This window comes from Haliotis rufescens, unplaced genomic scaffold (assembly GCF_023055435.1).
Source record: "Haliotis rufescens isolate VD_foot unplaced genomic scaffold, xgHalRufe1.0.p SCAF_4, whole genome shotgun sequence".
NCBI classification, from domain to species: Eukaryota; Metazoa; Mollusca; class Gastropoda; order Lepetellida; family Haliotidae; genus Haliotis; species Haliotis rufescens.
The window spans coordinates 7,727,691-7,750,693 of record NW_025964112.1 but is presented as its reverse complement, the minus strand read 5'-3'; the positions used below and the strand labels follow the sequence as shown (position 1 = coordinate 7,750,693).

Here is a 23,003-nt window from a genome sequence, read left to right as displayed (position 1 = left end):
CACAGCAAGTTGCAGCGCTTTCTTCCAGCTATCTTATGGCACCTTAACAATAATTGAGTCTGGACCAGACAAACCAGTGACTGATATTATGAGTAATAATCCACACTATCGGGGTACAATGGCTTGCAAGCAATCAAGTTAAAGAGTCTGCCTGCCCAATCCATTAAGTCGCCTCGTACAACAAGCATATATTACTGGGGACCAATTCTAAACTAGAATCGCCTGGGGGAAACATGAAAGTCAAGGGTCCTTGTAATACTCCTATTATCAAAACTTAAAACTGTTTGAGGTACCTAGTATTCAATTGCTATGCTAGTTAACCCCAAGGACCCCCTTAGTTTTGAGCACTGAATTTACTAAGAAATTACTTTGTGCTCTATTTTCCAATAATATTTGACAGCAAAAACTGGAGAGTAATCACTGAGAAACTATTGCTATTATTTCATTTCACAAACAAGTAATTAAACCAGATGTACAAATATTAACAGAATATTTTCAAGACAGTAGCATGACCAGTCTGTAACTACAACATGGACAAGGTGCTATACCCAACCTCAAACCTGCACTGGATGAATAGTCAAACAAACCAGTAGGCTGGATCAATACTGAACATAATAAAGAATATAGAACATCAATAGCAGTATGAATTAATCAAAATACCTTTATTGTCAGTGAAATGGGAGCAATTCCAAGCAGTGTGCCAATTTGGTGCTGGCAAATTCATTGAACAAGAGAAACTTTTACATTCAAAAACATTGTTAAGACAAGATATTCATGAAATTCAAACAGAAAATAATTAGCATTTTGTCATGTATGGGATGGATGCAGAAGTTGAATTAAGCTTGTGATGCTCATCTGAGACTACAGGCAGTTTGAATAATGGCACCAATTTAATTTCCTTCACAGATTATATTTGCCACAGATGCAGTACAACATATTTCACTACTTGTAATCTACTAATGTTGAACAGTAAAAGCAATAAATAATTTCAAACTATCAATATATATCACTTTCAAAAAGAATGATAACAGTTATATCAGTATTAGCATCTGTAATTCAGTTTATAATAAATAGAATTAATATTGGTTATAAAGGCACTGTCAGGCCTCAATCATTTCCCTGTCAACAAGCTCACCTACTTACCTGCAATGACAATGACTTGTCAAGACAGAAGATGGGCACAAAAGCCTCCATGAATGTCACCGAACATCAAGAACTTACCTTGGCATTCGAGTTGACATCTCAGAGTGGCAGAGGTGATACATGTATCCTGGCAACTAGTTCAAACAGCCCCAGTATCATCAAACCTGTAAAGATACATAGCGTAGAGATTCACTGATTGCTCCCAGCATGTCAAACACGGCAAAAATACAGGCATTGTCTTGAAGCAAACAAGTCCTGAGGTAACTTGCCCCATCCCACCTGATCAAGTCCACACAAAAATAGAAGAATCGCAATCTAAGGACAGGCACACATTGGTGAAATATTCCTCATGCTCACTAGATTATTTCACCTGAAATTGGTAGCGGTGAGCAAGTTGCGGATGTCCTGTCTTCACTGGAAGCCTGATAGTCTCACTCTAGTAAACCAGTAAACATATAAACAAAATCAATATCAATTGTTGAGAATGCCTGCTGGCAAAATAGGTCATGTGGGCGGATACTTTGAAGAACCCACTTTGCATGTAAAATTATGCCCATACTGATATTTTGTTTTAATCCCAAACATGCAGGTGCCCTTAATTGAAATGCTGACATTTACATCACGGAGTACCTCAGTCTTCAAGGCGTTTACTTTTCCATTCATCACGTTGGAGGCACATTATGAGTTATTAAAAGAATAACTGTAAACTCTTAGTTTCATATGAAACATTTGTGACGAATATATAAAATTAAACAGGTAAAATAATATTATTTTCGAGGGAAAGTCGTGACACGAGATGAAATATAAACAAATTACTCAACCTTAATTACTAGTAACAGGGACTAGTACTGTACTCGTTATTAATAATACAATTGAAATTATTGGCATCATGATACTTTGTTCACAATAAATTATATATGTCAATACATTATTTCAAAGAGAAACAATGTAATATCAAAGCAAAAAGTAGACTTTTTAATAATCAAACAATGTTATATACATTAAGCTAAATACTTGATATCTTAGTCTCAAAGTGTCCATAAGTACCATATTGCAGAATGTCTGCTGGGCAGATCATCCAAACTGCAACACAAATACAAATGCCACAAATATGCACTGTCTGTCATGTGGATATAAACAAAATTCAGAAGAAATTCAGAAATTATGCACCAAATCTGTTATGCGGCTAAGGGTGAAACGATACACCGATATTCCGATGCATCGCGATACTTGACCCACGATACGATATACGATAAACGTGGGCCCATTTATCGATATGCCACGATACGGAACGCAAATTTCAAGTACAGCGTTTCCTCGCTATTGTGCCTTTCAATAAACCGCTAACTTGGTTATAGTGCGCGCTAAAGCATGGCTCCCAAAAACGTACTTACATTTTTAAAAAGCTCAGGTTTTACATCGACAGATGTTTTTCCCCATCTCATAAAACATTATCAGCTGATCACCGCAAGCACATAACACCGAAAATACCAGTCAGCAAATCCGAACTGAAGTACGCAATTCAATACCATTATTATACTATCTTGTTATTAAAACGTGTTCATTGTATATCTGGACTTGTGTTTGTAATATATTTTATTAATTTTAGTCAAAATTTCATTTAATATTGTTTTCATTAAGTTAGGTGAAATCGTGTGTGAAGAGATACAGCAACCACAGTCAGATTACCGCTTTTGACGCATTGAAACAAACTTTAGTTGCTAGAGAATGGATACATATATTAAAAATGCCATACTTTGACTCGTTAAAAGTCATATTTGTGGCAATTTGGCTAATATATGTCAACATAACGTTATCGCAATCGAAATACATGTAGCACAGGAAGTCCCTAGGGTGACTGGTCAAATTGCTCCATACGTAAAAATATCCTGCAACAGCAATCACCAGTACCAAAATGCTACACTTGTGGTTCTTATAATTATAAATATATATATAGTAAAAGCTGCAACTAAGGTAACACGATATTGGAATAAATTATTCCTGATAAAACAATAATTTGAGATACAATTTCTTCGACCATTGCATCAAAATTCTTTGAAGTTGTATCACTGGTGGAGTACATTAATTATTTTCTGGTGTTTGAACTTTGAATTGTTTTGAAGGAAAGTTGAACAACTTCAGTAGTCTTGTTATTATAAAATAATTTTGACTGTTCCAAAATCATGAAAGGTTCAATCTTGACATGCTTTAAGTTATGTTTTTTTTTCATTGCGTATCAAGATATGTATCGTATCGTGACCAGAATATCGAGATGCATATCGTATCGTGACCTTCCTGTATCGCTGCAGCCCTATATGTGGCAGTACTAGTGCACCAAAGGGAGCCTTAAAAACAAGTTAGGGTATAAAGAAAGTAAAACATGCAGAGATCATAAGCATTTTTTTTACAGCTCCTTGGTGGACTAGAACTAAATATATGGCATGTGCCCCTGTGGGGATTCCAGGAAAGAATTGGTCCCCAGCAACCAAATGGACAGGTGGTCAGGTCGATGATTTAGTTGATTTTGGGTCATCAAACTCTGACAGTGTAGATTGTTGCTTATCATGCTTACAATATCGTAAGAGGTGACTAACGGGATCGGGTGGTCAGATTTGCTGCGTGGTCATTTGCGTGGATCTATGCTCATGATGTCAATCACTGGATTGTCTGGTCCAGATTCGATTATTTACAGACCGCCATCATATAGCTGGAATATTGCTGAGTGCGGCATTAAACAACAAACGAACAATAATCACAATATCAATCACTGGATTGTCTGGTCCACACTTTATTATTTACAGGCAGTTGTCATATAGCTGGAATATTGCAGAGTGCACCTTTAAACAACAAACATGAACACTCACTAAGTTGGGTATGTATATCAGGTTATCTAGACAGGCTTTCCACCTTATTAAAACATCATCATCTATCGTGTACCGGTAGTTATGGACTCTTAGAAATCCATTCTGAATATAGTTAAGTCAACAGGACTTTTCAAGTGGATAATACTAACATCACATGCATAACATTTAAGGTGAAAGATCAGATTTGAATACCACTCTACAGCCTAGGTGATGAGATACAAAAGAATTTTATCTAATGGTACATCCTTAATCATGTCAATGATTTAATTTTTTTTCTAGAATTCCTAACCTGGACGTCAAACTCATCCATCCCATTCACTGATCACTGCCAGTATTTTCTGGATTAACATTTCCCCTAAATCTCTGTATAGAGAAATTCCTTCCTGGAAGAGTGTAACCAATTTGTCATTTACTCTAATGAGTGACTTTTGTTTCAGTTTCATCATAGACTGTCAGCTGGTGATGTAGATTGAAGACCATTATGTTGTAACCCAAAAGCACCAGAATGGCGCTGACAAACCTGGAAACATAACTGGGGCAAATCTAGGATTCTGAACACACAATCATAGGTACCTGGCAAGCCTAAGGGACGCAACTCTGCACATCTTGGCCACCCATGCACCCTCACTCTGTGAAATGTTCTTTTATGAATAGGATATTGGTTGTTCACAATGCATTACCTTTATAATGCTGAGCGACTACTCGATCCTGATTAATCTATGTTTATGTTCAGATAATAGCCATGTTGTCACATTGCTTTTATTTAAAGCACAATAACTTTACAGACACATGCCATTCTGTAATTTCCAAACTAATAAATCATGACATTTTGAGGTGAATGCTCAATAACTTCAACATAGCAGGTATTGAATAAAATGAAGCACAGACCCAATAAAAGTCAATAAAATCACCCATGATTGATCAATAGCTACAAAGCAGAGGTCTGTGTGTTAGCAAGCTCAGTTGTCATCACTTTACTAATCCAGGGAATGGGTAGGTGGACTTCTCAGTATACTTACCGTATTTGCCATATTTATCACCCTGGACCCCGTTCCACAAAGCGACCATAGCGCTGAGACAATCGTAACTCCCATACTTTAACACACCCTTACATCAGTCGCTGGGCAACAATCACTTTGCAGAGGGAGCCCTGGTCCAATAACTGCCCCCTGACCAAGTCCTAGACAATTTATTAAGTAAACTTTATAAGCTTCACCTATTTAGACCAAAAATTTACATCACAGTCCATGTTTTCTTGCGATTATTACTGAAAAAATATTACAGAAAAAAGGAGCGCGAAGGCAGTATATAATTGCCTAATAACTATTATCAAAAACATCTTAGTTTCATAGAAGGTTCAACTAATTTTGTTCACTACTCAATCTCTAAAAACAAATTATCTCATAGTCCTTTGCTAATGTTCTAAGAGCACAGAGCACTAATCACGGTGATTACGGTATGTCAGTCTGGCCAAACGATTGACTCCTGATGCCTTTACATGACAGAACAAACTGTTACTGACAAGCCTGTAGGCATAGTCTTGCACCATGACTGTGGAATATATTTATTTTATGAAAACAAAACCAATTTAGATCATAATAAACGCAAGTCTAGTTGGCATTATTCATCTATGAAATAGGCATCAGGAAAAAAAATAATTTAGAGATGAGAAATGTAGTGTATTATGAAAGATTTCATAGACCATACGTTAGCCTACACAAGGCAGAGCTGGTCAAGTTCCCTGAATCTGCCACTGCCACTGCAGTACACTAAGAGCAGATGTGGACAGTGTTGGCTTCTTGGTGGGCATTTTACAACCCTTCAAAGACAGTCTACCAAGTTCTGCAACAACAACTGACATGTGGAGGACCAGAGACAAACTAACCTTAACTGAAGCTTTATTGTGAAGCAAGATACACAGGGCACTTGCAAGAGCAGCATTTCCACTTTCTTTGACATGAATAATTCAAATAACTGAGAAATGGACAAACATGCTACTAATTGGAATTGTGAAAGCATATCTTTTGCATGTTTGGAAATACTATCTTGGGAATTATACACTAAATTTCAACCAAAAACAGTAAAGGGGCACTGCTGACCTAGTCATCTGAGGCGTCTCAATTCCTTGTAGTGAGTTGCATCCTATTGCATGCATCCACTGATCCTGGGTTTGATTCCCAGGTTTGTTATGAATATTATCACATACTCAGGTGTGTGGATGTCACCAAAGTGGTAAACAGCTATGACCTCCATCCACCCAAATGAAGCTTACACACCGTAATATTACAGAAACAGTGTCAATGTAAACTCACTCACATTAAATAAAAAATGCCAGTTTCAATATGGCTGTGGTAACAGCCATGTGCTTCAGAACCATTTCTCTGCTCTGGATAGGCTTACTCACACTCTGATGCATGTCTCTATTTAACTTGTTTATAATGAACATTCTGCAGGAGGTTTCATTCTGTTGCTGAAATAATTCCTTTTATTATGACAGACCAGCTCAGCTACAACTAGTTGTTGAAATATAATTGACAATCAATGTGCGCTGTTTTGGGAACAGAAGCAAGAATTCTGTGTTAGCGGATTTGTTGCACATGCAGTTGCATTGAATAAAAATACATCAGGGTTTTAGATAGGTTCATGTTCTAGGACAATAACTAACTGTCATACAAAAGGTTTGTTTCAAATTTTGTGATTGCACAGAGATTGTCCTATCAAAAACTGATAAAATCATGAAATGTCCTGATGGTGTTGTCACTGTACATGTGAGTTCCATGTCACTTGCCAATCTGCCCAAGTGTTCAGGTATCATAGGAACTAGTAAACACTTTTCATGTTTAAGGGTTTGCTATAGTATATGTTGTCATTAAAAGGGCTTGTGGACTAAAAATGTCACTTTTTATTGGTGATGTAGCACACCTGGAAATGTAGTCAAATGTTTAAAATGATCAAATTAACAAAAGTTGCTGTCAGCTAGAACTGGTTAAAAAGATTGATAATCAGAATTACCGTTGATGGGAAGAAATATTAAGGATTATCAATATCCAAATTGTATCATTGATAATATCTTACAGTGACATGAAATATGTTGTTCGTCTCTGAGCTTTTACATATTTGCTTAAAGTTACTTCTCCAATATTTAGCTTATTGATCTCTAAGATCTAATTGATAGCCAGCCCTGTTGACATCCAAATACTTTCTTCCTGAAAATGATTCCCATGAAGATTCAGGTTAGAATAGGTATTCAGCAACTCATGCTTGTTGTAAGAGGCGACTAATGGAATTGGGTGGTCAGGCTTGCTGACATGGTTGATGCATGTCATCGTATCCCAATGGTGTGGATGGATGCTCATGATGTCAATCATTGGACTGTCTGGTCCAGACTCGATTATTTACAGACTGCCATCATATAGCTGGAATATTGATGAGAGCAGCGTTATACAACAAACATATCCTAAAAAATGAGGACTAGTTGATAAAGATGAAACTAGTAACTACATTTCGACAATACTTGTCATTCTGCAACAAAAATACATTGTTATCATGTTTATAATAGTGCTTTCTTTAATTAACTTACCAATGTTTATTATTTTGTTGATAAAAACTTAAACATAAATTTACAAATTTTGTGTTCGCTTTGGTCTTAACCTTGGTATGATTGAAAACATCAGGATATTTTTAGATAGTAATGTGTAGTTTTCTATCGGGAACAAATGTGCAAATTATTTCTTCAATTGGCCCTTCTCTTATGAAGCACCGACTGCTTGAAATCACCAACCCTCTTTAGAGCTCCTCATGCTAAAATTAATCCAGCAGGCAGGGGTAAGAAGTGTGAAAACAATTCAGCAGGCTAAAGGTTAAGAAAAAAATATATATGGCAGCATTTATTGAAACTGGAATCTGAACCTCTTGAACAAATTAGGGTGTCATCATTGGTTGGAACAAGCAAGGGAAGTTTAAGCTTCACAGGTTATGCAGAAGATGATGTTTACAATGCACGATGGATGACAGACAAGCAGGCAGGCCACAACTTACATCAGATGAGCTTAGAATGAGGAATAATATTCATATTTCATATTACCAGAGACATTAGGCTTGTTGTGAAAGGAGGCCTTACCTCCAGGCATCCCAGGCAAGGAGGAAGGTTATTTAGTACATGGTTTATTTTAAGAAAATGTACAATGTTTAACGGTTTAGGATTCAGCTATATGGATAACAACTTCTAGTTTATTGCATATAGCGACGTTTCGATGTAGATTCTTTCACTGTTATCAAACTGGGGTACTGCATATAGCGATATTTCGATGTAGATTATGACACCATTATCAAGCTGGAGTTTACGTCTCTATATGCAATAGCCCAACTTGATGCGATGAAAGAATCTACATCGAAACACTGCTATATGCAATAAACTAGAAGTTGTTATCCATAAAGTTGTACGTTTTCTTACTTACTCACCAACTTCTAAAATGCCAATCAAAAATTTATCATGTCCATAATAACAGATTGCAAGATCAGATGTCACAAAAGTAATTTATTAGGTATTATTGATGTGATCAGTAGGATAAATATCCACAGAAGTTAAAATATGGTAACTTCTATATAATTCTAAATTGTTTCAATTCATTTTAAATTATTTCAATTAATGATGCCAAAATTTTGTTATTCACAGATGCAGATTAATCCATCTGGGCATCAAACTATTATGCTACAATTGCTAGTGTCAAAGGCCACCTCAATTCTCTGTGACAAGGAGTACTACGAGAAACCAAATGTCCCATGAATCACAATACTGGTGCTCTGTGCAGGTATTGTGCAATGATACACATGCATATAGAGGGGACATAAATTTGCATGAAAATTGATTGAAACTTTGTAATTTCTAAAGTCTCAAGGCACAGTTTCATTAAGTAACTCCCATCTACTGTGTTTTGGTTGGGTGTCTTTTCATTCTCTTTGAATGATAAAATATGTCTCCTAACATATCAAATGTAGGAGGTGGTGGGGTAACCTAGTAGGGCTGGCTATCGATACAGATCAGAAATCGATAATCGTCAACTAAATATTGATCAATTATATCAAAGAAGTAACTTTGCGCAAATACTCAAGAAAAATTCCGATAGAAATCAACATATTTCACTCCACCGGTGAGTGATGGCACGTTTATGCAAGGATTACTTTGTGGACATTTGAAATATAACAAAACAATTACTTTCCATTTCAGCAATTGCCATTATTGACAATGACAAGTCTGTTTCGGTAAATATAAACTTTATTTCATCACAATAGTTTATGTAAGATATTATCGATGACACAATTTTCATATCAATAATTGTTAATATTTCTTCCCATTGACGATAATTCTGATTATCAATCTTAATTGCCAGCCCTATAACCTAGTGGTTTATGTGTTGGCTCGTCACACGAAAAGCTGGGTTTGATTCCCCAAATTGGTACAATGTGTGAAGCCCCTTTCTGGTGTCCCCCAATAACATACTCACTCATTCACTAAAATGTACAGTTTTCATGTATCCTATCATTACAATATTATCAAGGGACACCATATCACAACAAAATATACAGTTACAATCTGTGACACTTCAAAATAGCAACGATAACTCCAAAAGTGAAATATACGCAGGTGATATGTTAGAATGGGATTACTATGGCCATATCTATGCATCATCAGTCCCAGCTATTGACGTAAAGTATCAGTACAGATACGATCAATGAACATCTGTTCAACCTGCACATGTCGCTGATTCTAGTGTCACGTTCCAACTCCCTGACGACTGTTTTGCTGGTTCAGAGATGTCTGTGGAGGACAGTCAATAATGCTGTTATATCACAAGTACTAAACCCATTGTAGCATTCAACCTGTCAATAAACCATTGAATCAAGGCAAATTTAACAAAGTCCTCAACCCTTCTTGAAATGGGTCAAAGCTGTGACTTGGTAATTGTATACCCCTTCTGTACTCCTGATATCTGTAAAATATCTGTAATAACTGCAAGGAAATATGGACTGTCTTGTAAAAGTTCCGTCTAAGGAGGGGTCGGTGATAACATGTATGAAGACTATACATGGTCTTATATACACACTATACACAAAATGGTCTACAAGTTGGTCAGGAAGCACAGATAATACAGCAAATACTAGGGCTGGGACGAGTCCAAATTTACTACCTGGGTACCCGACCCCCTATTACCCGACCCCTTATTACCCGACCCTACCCGGGTACCCACTGTAGGTCTCAAGTGATAGGAACACAATGTCTGATTGGGAATTGTCTGACCGCAGCCCTGGCAAAAACTATTTAGATACATGTATCAAACGATCAGATCAGATCAGATGCACATTGAAGTTGACTGAAGCTTTATCATTACTCAAACATATACAAGTCAAAAGGAACGTGCATCAGCAGAAAGAAATGCGACTTGAAGTGTAACCACTGAGCTATAGTGAGTTTTTGTCATTAAACAATATATCACATGACTAACCTTGGGTCCGGGTAGTAATGTGGGTACCTGGGTCCAACTCAGGACCCAACCAACCTGTATACCCGAGTTACCTGTCCCAGCCATAGCGAATATAGTATTTGATAACAAACAATTTATCAAATGTGTCAAAAAAGGCCTAAAATAATATAACTGAATGCCACTCCATCACACATAGACAATAGGTCACACTGACTTCTTCCTGGTATCAGTTCTTGGTAAGGATTATGATTGTGTCAAATAGATTATTACTTTGGTCAATTCGAAATAGTGTTATAACTTATATGGACTAGCTAGAACAATGTTTCAGAGCTCATAAATGTCCTGACCTAGAGTTATGCCACATCATGTGTGGCTCCTGGGAGACAAGAGACAAAGGACGACCTAACCACACCCCTACATCATGTGTGGCTCCTTGGAGACAAGAGACAAAGGACAACCTAACCACATCCCTACATCATGTGTGGCTCCTGGGAGACAAGAGACAAAGGATGACCTAACCACACCCCTACATCATGTGTGGCTCCTGGGAGACAAGAGACAAAGGATGACCTAACCACACCCCTACATCATGTGTGGCTCCTGGGAGACAAGAGACAAAGGATGACCTAACCACACCCCTACATCATGTGTGGCTCCTAGGAGACAAGAGACAAAGGACGACCTAACCACACCTCTACATCATGTGTGGCTCCTGGGAGACAAGAGACAAAGGATGACCTAACCACACCTCTACATCATGTGTGGCTCCTAGGAGACAAGAGACAAAGGACGACCTAACCACACCTCTACATCATGTGTGGCTCCTAGGAGACAAGAGACAAAGGACGACCTAACCACACCTCTACATCATGTGTGGCTCCTAGGAGACAAGAGACAAAGGACGACCTAACCACACCCCTACATCATGTGTGGCTCCTGGGAGACAAGAGACATAGGACGACCTAACCACACCCCTACATCATGTGTGGCTCCTGGGAGACAAGAGACAAAGGACGACCTAACCACACCCCTACATCATGTGTGGCTCCTGGGAGACAAGAGACAAAGGACAACCTAACCACACCCCTACATCATGTGTGGCTCCTGGGAGACAAGAGACAAAGGACGACCTAACCACACCTCTACATCATGTGTGGCTCCTGGGAGACAAGAGACAAAGGACGACCTAACCACACCCCTACATCATGTGTGGCTCCTGGGAGACAAGAGACAAAGGACGACCTAACCACACCCCTACATCATGTGTGGCTCCTGGGAGACAAGAGACATAGGACGACCTAACCACACCCCTACATCATGTGTGGCTCCTGGGAGACAAGAGACAAAGGACGACCTAACCACACCCCTACATCATGTGTGGCTCCTGGGAGACAAGAGACAAAGGACGACCTAACCACACCCCTACATCATGTGTGGCTTCTGGGAGACAAGAGACAAAGGACGACTTAACCAATATCACAAACATGGCCATGATGACATGCATGTCACTTGAATCACACTGCTACACATGAAACTGTGATGACAATACAAAATGAACACCAAACCTTCACATGATTAAATCCAACTGCTAGCTGCTTTGCCATCAGAGATGAAATTGTTCTGCTATTACCCTGACAACACTTGGTTATAAAGTCTAGCATGTATAAACTCATTTGTTCTACCTGCGATACAGCAACCTTTGTGACCAGTGAAGGTCCTACATGTCGGCTTCTCAGCATGCCTATGTAACAGTACTGAACAAAGAAAATTAGCATTAATATTTTAAACTTAATGTCTGGATATGCTTCAATACATTGACTACACGAAATCTAATATCTTACAGCAGACCTCAACTATTCACTTAACTATTCTGCTGCAAAGATTTTTTTTTAAATTCCATAGCCAATTCTGCAAACTGCATAAACAAAAATATCAATTTTTCACAATTTTTAGATTAAACATTGTTGCATATCGCTTGGATTTCTGGCATAATGATGGTAATAAGGCTGTGATGCCATTCCCCAAAACACGCTGAACATATGCTCTTCAACAATCTCGCAAGTTTACAAAATTATATTACATTTAGAAAATCTGGCCTGTGTGTCTCACCCAACCACAGCACTAGTCAACAACATATTTGTGATACTGCTGTAGTGTAACATTGATTGGTTTCTACTGGTGTCAGACTGGCCTGTGTGTCTCACCCAACAACAAGACTAGTCAACAACATATTTCAGACACATGCTGCTGTGTAACATTTCTGGATTTCTACTGGAAAGTGTGTCTCACACTGAAGTAAGATGGAATATGTATTAACCTTCTATATTAATCAAATCCAAAGAAATAATTTTGCTTTTGTTCCCTATGAACTTGGTGACACTTTGCACATGAACATGAACGTGGAAAGTATTAGGCACAAACCAAATTGCAGGAAGGAAAATGCCCTATGTTTATTGTATCCTTCAGATGTGAGATGTTTAGCCTACATCATATATATAGATACAGGGTTCAAATTCCCTGTACTAGAGTACCAATCATATCAAAGGCTCAGTTAGATTCATTATGGAGGAGTTACAGTAAGAACCTGGTGCCTTAACATGGTTAAGGTGAGGTGAAATGGGGTTTAACGCGTTAATTATGGCTCTTAAATAGTGACAGGCATGCACGTACCTGTGTGTGTGGTTGCTTGTACTACTCCCAACTTATCAGCGTTAGAAATTGGCACTAGTCCTGTAGTCCTTGCCAAACTGCCCATTGGTTAAGGTATCATAAGGTCTAGTAGAAATTTGCCCTTTTTAAGGGTTTTGCTATATGTAATTATAAAGGACTAGAGGACTAAAAATGTTAGTATCTACCGCTGCTGATGCCGCTTTTATAGTGCTCGCCCATAGAGATACCATGCCGATGTATGACATGAATACCCAACTCATCCACAGTATACTGACACCGAGCCGACCAGTCCTTGTTTTAGCCCCTTAATGCTGAGCGCAGGGTAACAACAAGTACCACCTTTTAACATCTTTTGGTAAGACGCGGCCGGGGATCAAACCCCGGACCTTCCGCTCCCCGGGCTGACGACACTTTACCACTGGACCATGGAGGCCTGTCTAACGTGGTTAAGAAAACACTAAATAAATCAGATTTTGTGACAGTTTTTATTGCCAGTTATAAATGTATAAAACATTCTTCCCTGGGGAATTTGGTTCGTTATATTAACACATTACTCAACAATATTCCAGACAATCCAGTCACTGACATCATTAGCATCATTCCAGGCAAATGGAATACAATGACATGCAATGAACCAAGTCAGGGAGCCTGACGACCTGATGATCTATTCATTCGCCTCCTACAACCAGCCTATGTGTACTGTCAACACTGTAGTAGTAATTATGCAAGCGTTAGAAATTGGCACTCGTCGTGTAGTCCTTGCTAAACTGCCCAATAGTTAAGGTATCATAACGTCTAGTAGAAATTTGCCCTTTTTAAGGGTTTTACTATATGTTATCATTATAAGGTCTAGTGGACTAAAAATGTTAGTTTCTAATGCTGTAATATGTTTTGCATTTCATGACAAATGCTGACAATGAGTTTGTCCTACTTTGTGATCATGAAGGTAATATTGATTTTTCAGCCATTGGAGATGCCAAATTAGTTTGCTTATTCGCTCTACTGACTTTATATGCAGTGCAAATGTTGCACAAATTGTACAATTATGATTTGGATATTACCATATTATATATTTATTCTTTAATTCGTTTCAACAGCGAGATAGTATGATGGAGGTATTTTTGCATTAATTTTTTTATCAACAGTTTCTATGGTTTTGGCAGAGCAAAACAAATAATATGTCATCTTTGGCAGCTGAAACTGAGTGTTTATTGTTCATTGCATACCATGATACCAGTAATCAATACCAACTCTCTGCCTTCATATTTCACCTTTTTCAGTCAAAACATGCTTAAAATGTTTATATTTTAACATTATTAACCTTGCCTGGGCCTAATTCCTTTCAGTTTTTGGTTTATATGGATTATCAAGTGAAAAAGAATAGTCAGTAAGTGTCAAAAAACATAAAAGAAGAGGTTTCCTGAAGCCCGTCTCGCAGCTCTTCCATGATGTGAGCACATATTTTTATAATGGTGAACATGTAAGTTTGCGTTCAGCAAAGTACAATAATTACTCTTTTTCTTTTTTTGCCACTACATTTTAAGGTTACAAATGTTATATTTGGAAAACACTTTCTTAGGAAAGTACAAATTCTTCTACTTTTTTTCGTTTGAGTCCCATTCTTATGTGCTGGCGATGAGAGTGTGTGCCTCACTCTGAGAGTGTGGGTTTGAATCCCTGATTGGACTCTACCCAAAAAAAGTACTAGAATTTGTACTTTACTGAGAAAGTGTTATCACAAATATAACATTTTTTTTATTTGACCACTTTCTAAAAGGCTTTGTGTATTCATATATTTTAAAAGTAGGCGGATCTATAAACAAAATTTCTTTCAGCCTTATACCAGTACTAGTTGTAGTCTTCAGTGTAGCTAACAAAAACAGGAATTTAATTTTCTGGGAGTTCTGTGAACTAATTCAAAGTCATTAAATTATAAGTCCTAGGTAAAAACTAAAAGTTTGGCAGTTTGCTAATTTGTCTGTTTCCAATGAAAGTTAACTTGAAAATTATCCATTAAAGTAACATCATAACTACTTTCCAGGGGTTGTATGACATGTGGCTTATCATGCTTATGTGAACAGCATGAATATAGTTAGTTCAATCAACAAATGACGATTTACTCAAATGTTTCTGAAGAGCCTAACGCTAGTAGTACAAATGTGCATTAAGAATCTTTGTTCAGAGGCACATTTGGACAACTACTGCCCCAAAATAATAGGAAGGACTAGAATGACCATATTGGTCAACATAAGTGATAGACATTTGACATTTGTTTTCCATAAGACACCGATATTAGGTGTTTTCTGATGTGAATTAAAGGTCTGGCTCACAATCACCATGAACTTCTTTTGATAGGATATTGTTTCAATATCAGGCAATGGTAGGACTTTCACAAGGAGTAGGCTCTTTAGACCTTATTGAGTTATCACAACCTCACTTTTGACTTAAACATGTTAAGGCGGCCATGCGTCCAACTACACTGCATTTCAGACGTATGTATTCATGGTTCAAAGAAGAAGATGGTGCTTAAAAACACATCAAGCACTGATTGTGACTCTTATCATGATACAGTTTATCAGGGCTCCAGACAAGCTGCATATATGTATAAACTATATGCAAAATAAAGCACCATAACCCAAATACTTTTGAATTGCATACAAATACACATAACAAGATCAAAAACAAGGCGTTGCTGAAAAGTTCTGAGCCTAAAAAAAAAACATGTATAGTACACCCATAACAGTTTGCATGTATTAAGTACAAAACTTTCCATGATTACAGGCTGTGTTTGAACTAAATACACAACCAGACAGCTAATTTCGGCAGGCCACAATGTGACTAGGAATTCTCTATTAATAAAAATTAATAAAATTGGCCACAGCTCTGTTATAAAGCATCTCCAACTGAATGGGCTAACTCCAAAAGCTATCCATGCAGACATGTTGTCAACTTTGGGGTAGATGCTCCTTCCTCTGCCACTGTTAAGAGGTGGACAGTGGGGTCAAGAGAGGAACAGAGAGCCTTGAGTATGATCCAAGATCAGGAGTCCCTTTAACCACCACCACTGTTGAAAATGTTCATAAAATACATAACATGATTATAAATGATCGATCACTCATCATATCACATCGCCAAAACAGGAGGATATCTCATGACAGAGTTGGGAACATTCTGATGAATGAGGAATGACTAAGGTTTTAGCATGCTGGGTTCAAAGGCTTTTGGCTCCTGATCAGAAACGCTCCACATTCATCTTTTCTAGGGAGAATTTACATCGTTATGAAGCAGACCCAGCTAATGTTTTTAACCCATTGATGAATCTTGGATTCACCACTATCAGCTAGAAACTATACCAAATAGTCAAATCAGTGGAAACATCTAATGTCTCCTCCTCCATAAAAGGACAAGTCTGTTTCATCAGCTGGCAAGGTGATGGCTTTGGTTTTCTTGGATTCCACAGCAATCCTGGTCGACAGGGCAGACCATGAATGGCCATTATTATAATGTCTGCCTGTCTGTCTGTCAATATTATGCTTATCTGCTCAGGCAACAGTGTGACAATATCAAGGCTAAAGATCATACAAAAATCATTAAAGGTGTGTTATTCCACCAGGACAATGTGCACAAGTCTGTTATTACAATGGCTAGAGTGCATGACTGGCTTTAAACTCATTAAACATCCTCCGTATTCATCAGATTTGCACCATCATATTTCAATCTCTTGCCAAACTTGTAGAAAGAATGATCTGGCAAATATGATGCAAATGATCCAGCGGTAGAAACTAACAGTTTTAGTCCACTAGTCCTTATACTCAGATAACAATCATAACATATAGCAAAACCCTTCAAAAGGGCAAATTTCTACTAGTCCTTGTGATGCCTTAACTATTGGGCAGTTTGGCCAGAACTACACGACAAGTGCCAATTTCTAACGCTGTGATCATGATGTGATTTTTGTTAACAAGAAAACAGCATTGTCAAATTATCTCTGGTAAAGCGGATGACAGTTATCTAGGTTTCGAAAATACGGCCCCTTTGGGACAAAAATGTATTGAACAGATAGCTTGGATTATGAGAACCGACATTTTTTTCACAAATACACAGATGGCATGAAAAAGAGAGTGACAAGTTACTGGTCTTGGTCAAGTGGTTACGGTTCACCTGCTCGGACACAGGGTGCGTTGGGGTGAAATGTTTTTCCCTGTTCTCTGGGAACACAGAACAGGACATTTCCACTACTTTTCGGAAGAGAGAGAGAGATAAGCAATAAGTCAGGATAAGATAAAATTTCTTATTTTGTTCAAAATTGGGATTTTACTTAAGTTCTTAGTTTCTGGAATTTAGAGGTATATTAACATTGTCTTTATACATTGCTTTCAATTGTTTTTAAATTTCAGTGGAATAAATTGAACTGAGCAATGAGACTGTTAAGTGGTCCTGTTATAAGTGAAATACAAGACACCTCTACCCATGTCTACAAAGCCATAATGTTTGTGATATAACATATTAACTGTAACAACATATGACTTGGGAAATTATTGATTCCAGTTCGGGAATTTGTACTGACATTCGCTGCAGGTTGAATATAGGCCTTGGTGTGGGTCTTGATCAATCTCTGAGTGACACTAAACTTGATCAGATTTATGATGCATGCTTAGGAGTTGTTTTGTCATATACAAAAAAACAACTCATATAAACCTGTTACCACAGTTAGGTTCGTCATTGGAAAGTCAATATATCAATACATATCAAATAGGTTTCTGGATACTGTACAAGGCTGCAATTATTCTGCCAAGTATCAGTACTATCACGGCATCATGACGGTACAGGTATCAGGATTTCAATACTTATACACGAACCAGAAAGGTGCATCCAGTATGCACAAATGCATGGTGTGGAGAAAAAAAATACATAAACTGTGTCCAAATATGCTGAAGAGACGTTCTACAGAGGAGAAAAATTCTACATAAGACAGACAGAGGCAGAGAAGAACAATTAAATAAGAGAAATACAGACAACATTAGGGAGATACACACAGACACACAATTTTAAGATAAGAGAGATCCGATAATTTTTGTATTTTAAAGCTTCACAATGTCGATAAACAATGTCCGATAATGTTTATCAGTATATTGGGGCTAAAAAAAATGGTTGAGATGTCACACCAATAGCATGGTATAGTCTTCGGGTTAGTATCTACAAAGTCACACTGGGTCCGTTTTGATCATGTTGATCAATTTATGATCACCTCTTTGTTCCAATGATTAGCCTAATCATGCAGACGTCAAGTTCAACTTATCAAGAACATGCTTGTAAATCTGTTTAGCTGTTTAAAACAACACCGATGATGTTTCGTAGATATTTGAAGTAGTCTTGTTTCATTTAAATTAATTCATTTTTTATTTTACACGTGAATAAGCTATTTAATCTATTGTTTACTTACAATAACGCTTTTCGTATGGACCGCCAAAGCTCAGGCTGCTTCCTTGCTTACCACTTCCGGCGGCTGAAACCAGTCTTACTATTTCTTCGGATTACAGTAACCAGTCCATACCACCAAAGAGACACCAGTGTATCTGTCTATCTCAGACTCTTGCTGGTATATTTGAATGATTTTAATGTGACGCCAAGTTCAACATTATGCTGCTTTGACTATCCCAGAACCTATCCCAGACACGGAATTGTTTGATAGGCGTATATAAGACGTATATAAGACACAATTTATGGATAACAACTTCTTTAATTTACTGCAATGGCGATGGTTCGGTATAGATCCTTATACCGTTTGTAGCACATACAACAAAATGTTGTAAACAGATTTCAAATATGTCAGAATACATTGCTTCTACTTGCAACGATCAAGATCTAGTTATATTTGAGGAAGATAAACTGCACAAAGCGACATCATTTACAATTATGTGTTCACTTACATGATGGCGCATTTGTCTTTCACTTAAGAGGTGTAACTTATGTCCATTTACACATAAAGAAAAAGATGTCCACATCACTTTTTCACTTTCACGTCTACACTGGCCAAAACCGTATCAGCGCCAAGACATCTCAGCTCCGATACTCAGGGGCCCAGACGTTCATGCTTGTTGTATACGCGCAGACTACTGTCGCCTGGCTGATCGGGAGGATTGGGTGGTCAGGTTCTGTCGCCTGGTTGATTGGGAGGATTGGGTGGTCAGGTTCTGTCGCCTGGTTGATTGGGTGGTCCGGTTCTGTCGCCTGGTTGATTGGGTGGTCAGGCTCTGTCGCCTGGTTGATTGGGTGGTCCGGTTCTGTCGCCTGGTTGATTGGGTGGTCCGGTTCTGTCGCCTGGTGGGATTGGGAGGTCAGGTTCTGTCGCCTGGCTGATTGGGAGGATTGGATTGGGTAGCCAGGTTCTGTCGCCTAGTGGGATTGGGTGGTCAGGTTCTGTCGCCTGGTTGATTGGGAGGTCAGGTTCTGTCGCCTGGTTGATTGGGAGGTCAGGTTCTGTCGCCTGGTTGATTGGGTGGTCAGGTTCTGTCGTCTGGTGGGATTGGGTATTCAGGTTATGTCGCCTGGTTGATTGGGGGGATTGGATTGGGTAGTCAGGTTCTGTCGCCTGGTTGATTGGGGGGAATGGATTGGGGAGCCAGGTTCTGTCGTCTGGTGGGATTGGGTGGTCAGGTTCTGTCGCCTGGTGGGATTGGGTAGTCAGGTTCAGTCGCCTGGCTGATTGGGGGGATTGAATTGAGTGGTCAGGTTCTGTCGCCTGGTTGATTGGGTGGTCAGGTTCTGTCATCTGGTGGGATTTGGATGTCAGGTTCTGTCGCCTGGTTGATTGGGGGGGATTGGATTGGGTAGTCAGGTTCTGTCGTCTGGTGGATTGGGGGGAATGGATTTGGTAGCCAGGTTCTGTCGTCTGGTGGGATTGGGTGGTCAGGTTCTGTCGCCTGGTGGGATTGGGTGGTCAGGTTCTGTCGTCTGGTGGGATTGGGTGGTCAGGTTCTGTCGCCTGGTGGGATTGGGTAGTCAGTTTCTGTCGCCTGGCTGATTGGGGGGATTGCATTGGGTAGTCAGTTTCTGTCGCCTGGTGGGATTGGGTGGTCAGGTTCTGTCGCCTGGTGGGATTGGGTGGTCAGGTTCTGTCGCCTGGTGGGATTGGGTGGTCAGGTTCTGTCGTCTGGTGGGATTGGGTGGTCAGGTTCTGTCGCCTGGTGGGATTGGGTGGTCAGGTTCTGTCGTCTGGTGGGATTGGGTGGTCAGGTTCTGTCGCCTGGTGGGATTGGGTAGTCAGGTTCTGTCGCCTGGCTGATTGGGAGGATTGGATTGAGTGGTCAGGTTCTGTCGCCTGGCTGATTGGGAGGATCGGATTGGGTAGTCAGGTTCTGTCGCCTGGTTGATTGGGTAGTCAGGTTCTGTCGCCTGGCTGATTGGGAGGATTGGATTGGGTAGTCAGATTCTGTCGCCTGGTTCATTGCACGGCCAGGTTTAATCTGGTTCATTGGGAGAATTGGGAGGTCAGTTTCTGTCGCCTGGTTCATTGGGAGAATCGGATGGTCAGGTTCAGTCGCCTGGTTGATTGGGAGGATTGGGTGGTCAGTTTCTGTCGTCCGGTTCATTGGGAGGATCGGGTGGTCAGGTTCTGTCGCCTAGTTCATTGGGAGGATCGGGTGGTCAGTTTCTGTCGCCTGGTTCATTGGGGGGGTCGGGTGGTCAGGTTCTGTCGCCTGGTTCATTGGGTGGCCAGGTTCAATCTGCTTCATTGGGAGGATTGGGTGGTCAGTTTCTGTCGACCGGTTCATTGGGAGGATCGGGTGGTCAGGTTCTGTCGCCTAGTTCATTGGGAGGATCGGGTGGTCAGGTTCTGTCGCCTGGTTCATTGGGAGGATCGGGTGGTCGGTTTCTGTCGCCTGGTTCATTGGGGTGGTCAGGTTCGGTCGCCTGGTTCATTGGGTGGCCAGGTTCAATCTGGTTCATTGGGAGGATTGGGTTGTCAGGTTCTGTCGCCTGTTTGATTGGGAGGATTGGATGGTCAGTTTCTGTCGTCTGGTTGATTTGGTGGTCAGGTTCTGTCGTCTGGTTGATTGGGAGGATTGGCGGGTCAGGTTAAAACGCACCACTGTGACGTGGGATGTTGCTCGTGTTTTCAGTCACTGGTTTGCTACTGATATATAGAGGATATGTTGTTGTTCTTGCCAAGTACCATCTTTCACCCATCGAGTATCCTGACAAAACTAAAACTGTTTGGAATTATTTTCCTTTGTGTCTCAGCACATCGTTTCAGGGCATCAAACATGTCCAGGGAACAATGTTTTTAACTGTTCGGCACCTCAACGTCAGAGACAAAAATGCGTGTTTCGAAGCAGTGATCCTGAACAATATCTCGACACCTCCCATCCCCCTTCCCACTTCAAATCGTATTTTACACCTTTAGTAGCAAATACCAGGTTTATGTAAATTCGTAACCCAAACGAATTCGTATCCCTAGAAATTAGAAATTTCATCAACCATCAACCACTGCATTGTGAAAATGTGATATTTGGCAACACCGTTTAAGCATAATACTCCAGCTATGACTCCTTATAGCCAGCTATATATGACTCGTTATAGCGAGAGAAATCGTGACAAATCTCTCTATAAATGAGTCAGTTTCCAAAGTTCACTGGCCGGGAGGGCTTGTTAACACAAAAATCAGAGACCACTGAAACAAATCTTGCAAGCCGTCGTCATATTTTACTAGCCCTAAACACTTTCGATAAACTTCGAAACGAAAACAAAATGACAACAGACATTGACATTAAATGCGATCTTAACTGATTAAATTATTCGTAGATATACATATGTACTGATTACATAAGGAATAGGATTTATGGATGAACAACTTTTTTTATTACAATTAAGAGCGTCGTTTCGGTGTAGGTTCTTAAACCGTTATCAAGCAAGTGATGTACAGAGTACGGTTGACAAGTATATATACAGGTAGGAGGCAATGTTTATGCAGTAGAGTAGATATCAGATGTAGCTATACTGGATTGGATAAGCCTTTTTATGTACACAAAAGGGTAGTAAAGACAATTACTGACTACAGTTTTCAACTAAACAGTCGAGCCAGCTTTATGGACTGTGTTACTTGCCCCATTTAGAAGTCACTGGCAATGATGCCCGATGCAATTCCCTATTTTGTCTTGTACCATATGTCCCATGTGGTTTTTTTCAGGTGAACAGTTGACTTGCCTTTGCGTGTGTTTGTGACGGATGCCACCGGTGGGGCAGGATACGCTCACCTTTTCGCGAACACCTGGTATCATTTATTATTTGATAGTGATTCATAATCACATGCTCATGATATAGTCGGAATTCTACAATCGAATTTGCGAAAAAAAAAAAATCGCTTTATTTGTTTTGAGGGCAGGTAGCCATTTCGATCACTGCCTAATCCCCAGGACTCATTCGCCAACATAGCATCGTGACGTCGCCATGCCCATTTCTCCACACCAGGACCGGGCGTCTGAAAGCATCTGTAATAAACGAGACAAACGCCGCCATTACGTTCATTCGCCATCCATGATGGTGTGGTGGTAATTGGATCAAATAATAATATAAGAATACATTCTTTTTAAAGACAGCTTACTTTACCTGTAGGCAAGCTATTGCCTTCCACTCAGTTCGGTCGTCAGGTAAGAAACCTCAGTGATACTACGAGTATATATAAGAAAAAAACGACAAAATATATATTTACTTTAACATTTCTTTCAGGATGTCCAGTGAACATTCAACAACAAATACAATAAAAACAACAACATATGAAGACATACTATAAAAATAAATCTGCACACAATACACCACCGAAATTGTTGGTCCATATTGTTGG

The 23,003-nt window shown here is 39.4% G+C and overlaps 2 protein-coding genes across 4 annotated transcripts in view; both read right to left on the bottom strand.

Moving 5' to 3' along the window:
• LOC124135861 overlaps positions 1-18,660 on the bottom strand; it is a 141,080-nt gene extending 122,420 nt beyond the window's left edge. The window contains exons 1-2 of one of the 3 annotated variants that reach the window (XM_046501503.2): positions 18,603-18,660; positions 1,222-1,307 (exon numbers count right to left, since the gene is read on the bottom strand). The gene's annotated coding sequence lies outside the window, so the exon portion shown is untranslated. Of the gene's footprint in view, positions 1-1,221; positions 1,308-1,513; positions 1,606-18,602 lie in introns of those variants that run through there. The other 2 variants (XM_046501501.2, XM_046501505.2) reach the window with 2 other exon arrangements.
• Positions 18,661-19,406: 746 nt separating this feature from the next.
• LOC125372435 (hyphal wall protein 1-like) lies at positions 19,407-19,931 on the bottom strand. The gene has a single exon (XM_048382462.1). The coding sequence runs from the start codon at positions 19,929-19,931 to the stop codon at positions 19,407-19,409; it is 525 nt and encodes a 174-aa protein (XP_048238419.1).
• Positions 19,932-23,003: the final 3,072 nt, after the last annotated feature.

Coding starts and splice junctions, on each gene's coding strand:
- LOC125372435 (XM_048382462.1), bottom strand. CDS start 19,931: ATGACAGAACCTGACCACCCAATCAACCAGGCGACAGAACCTGACCAC.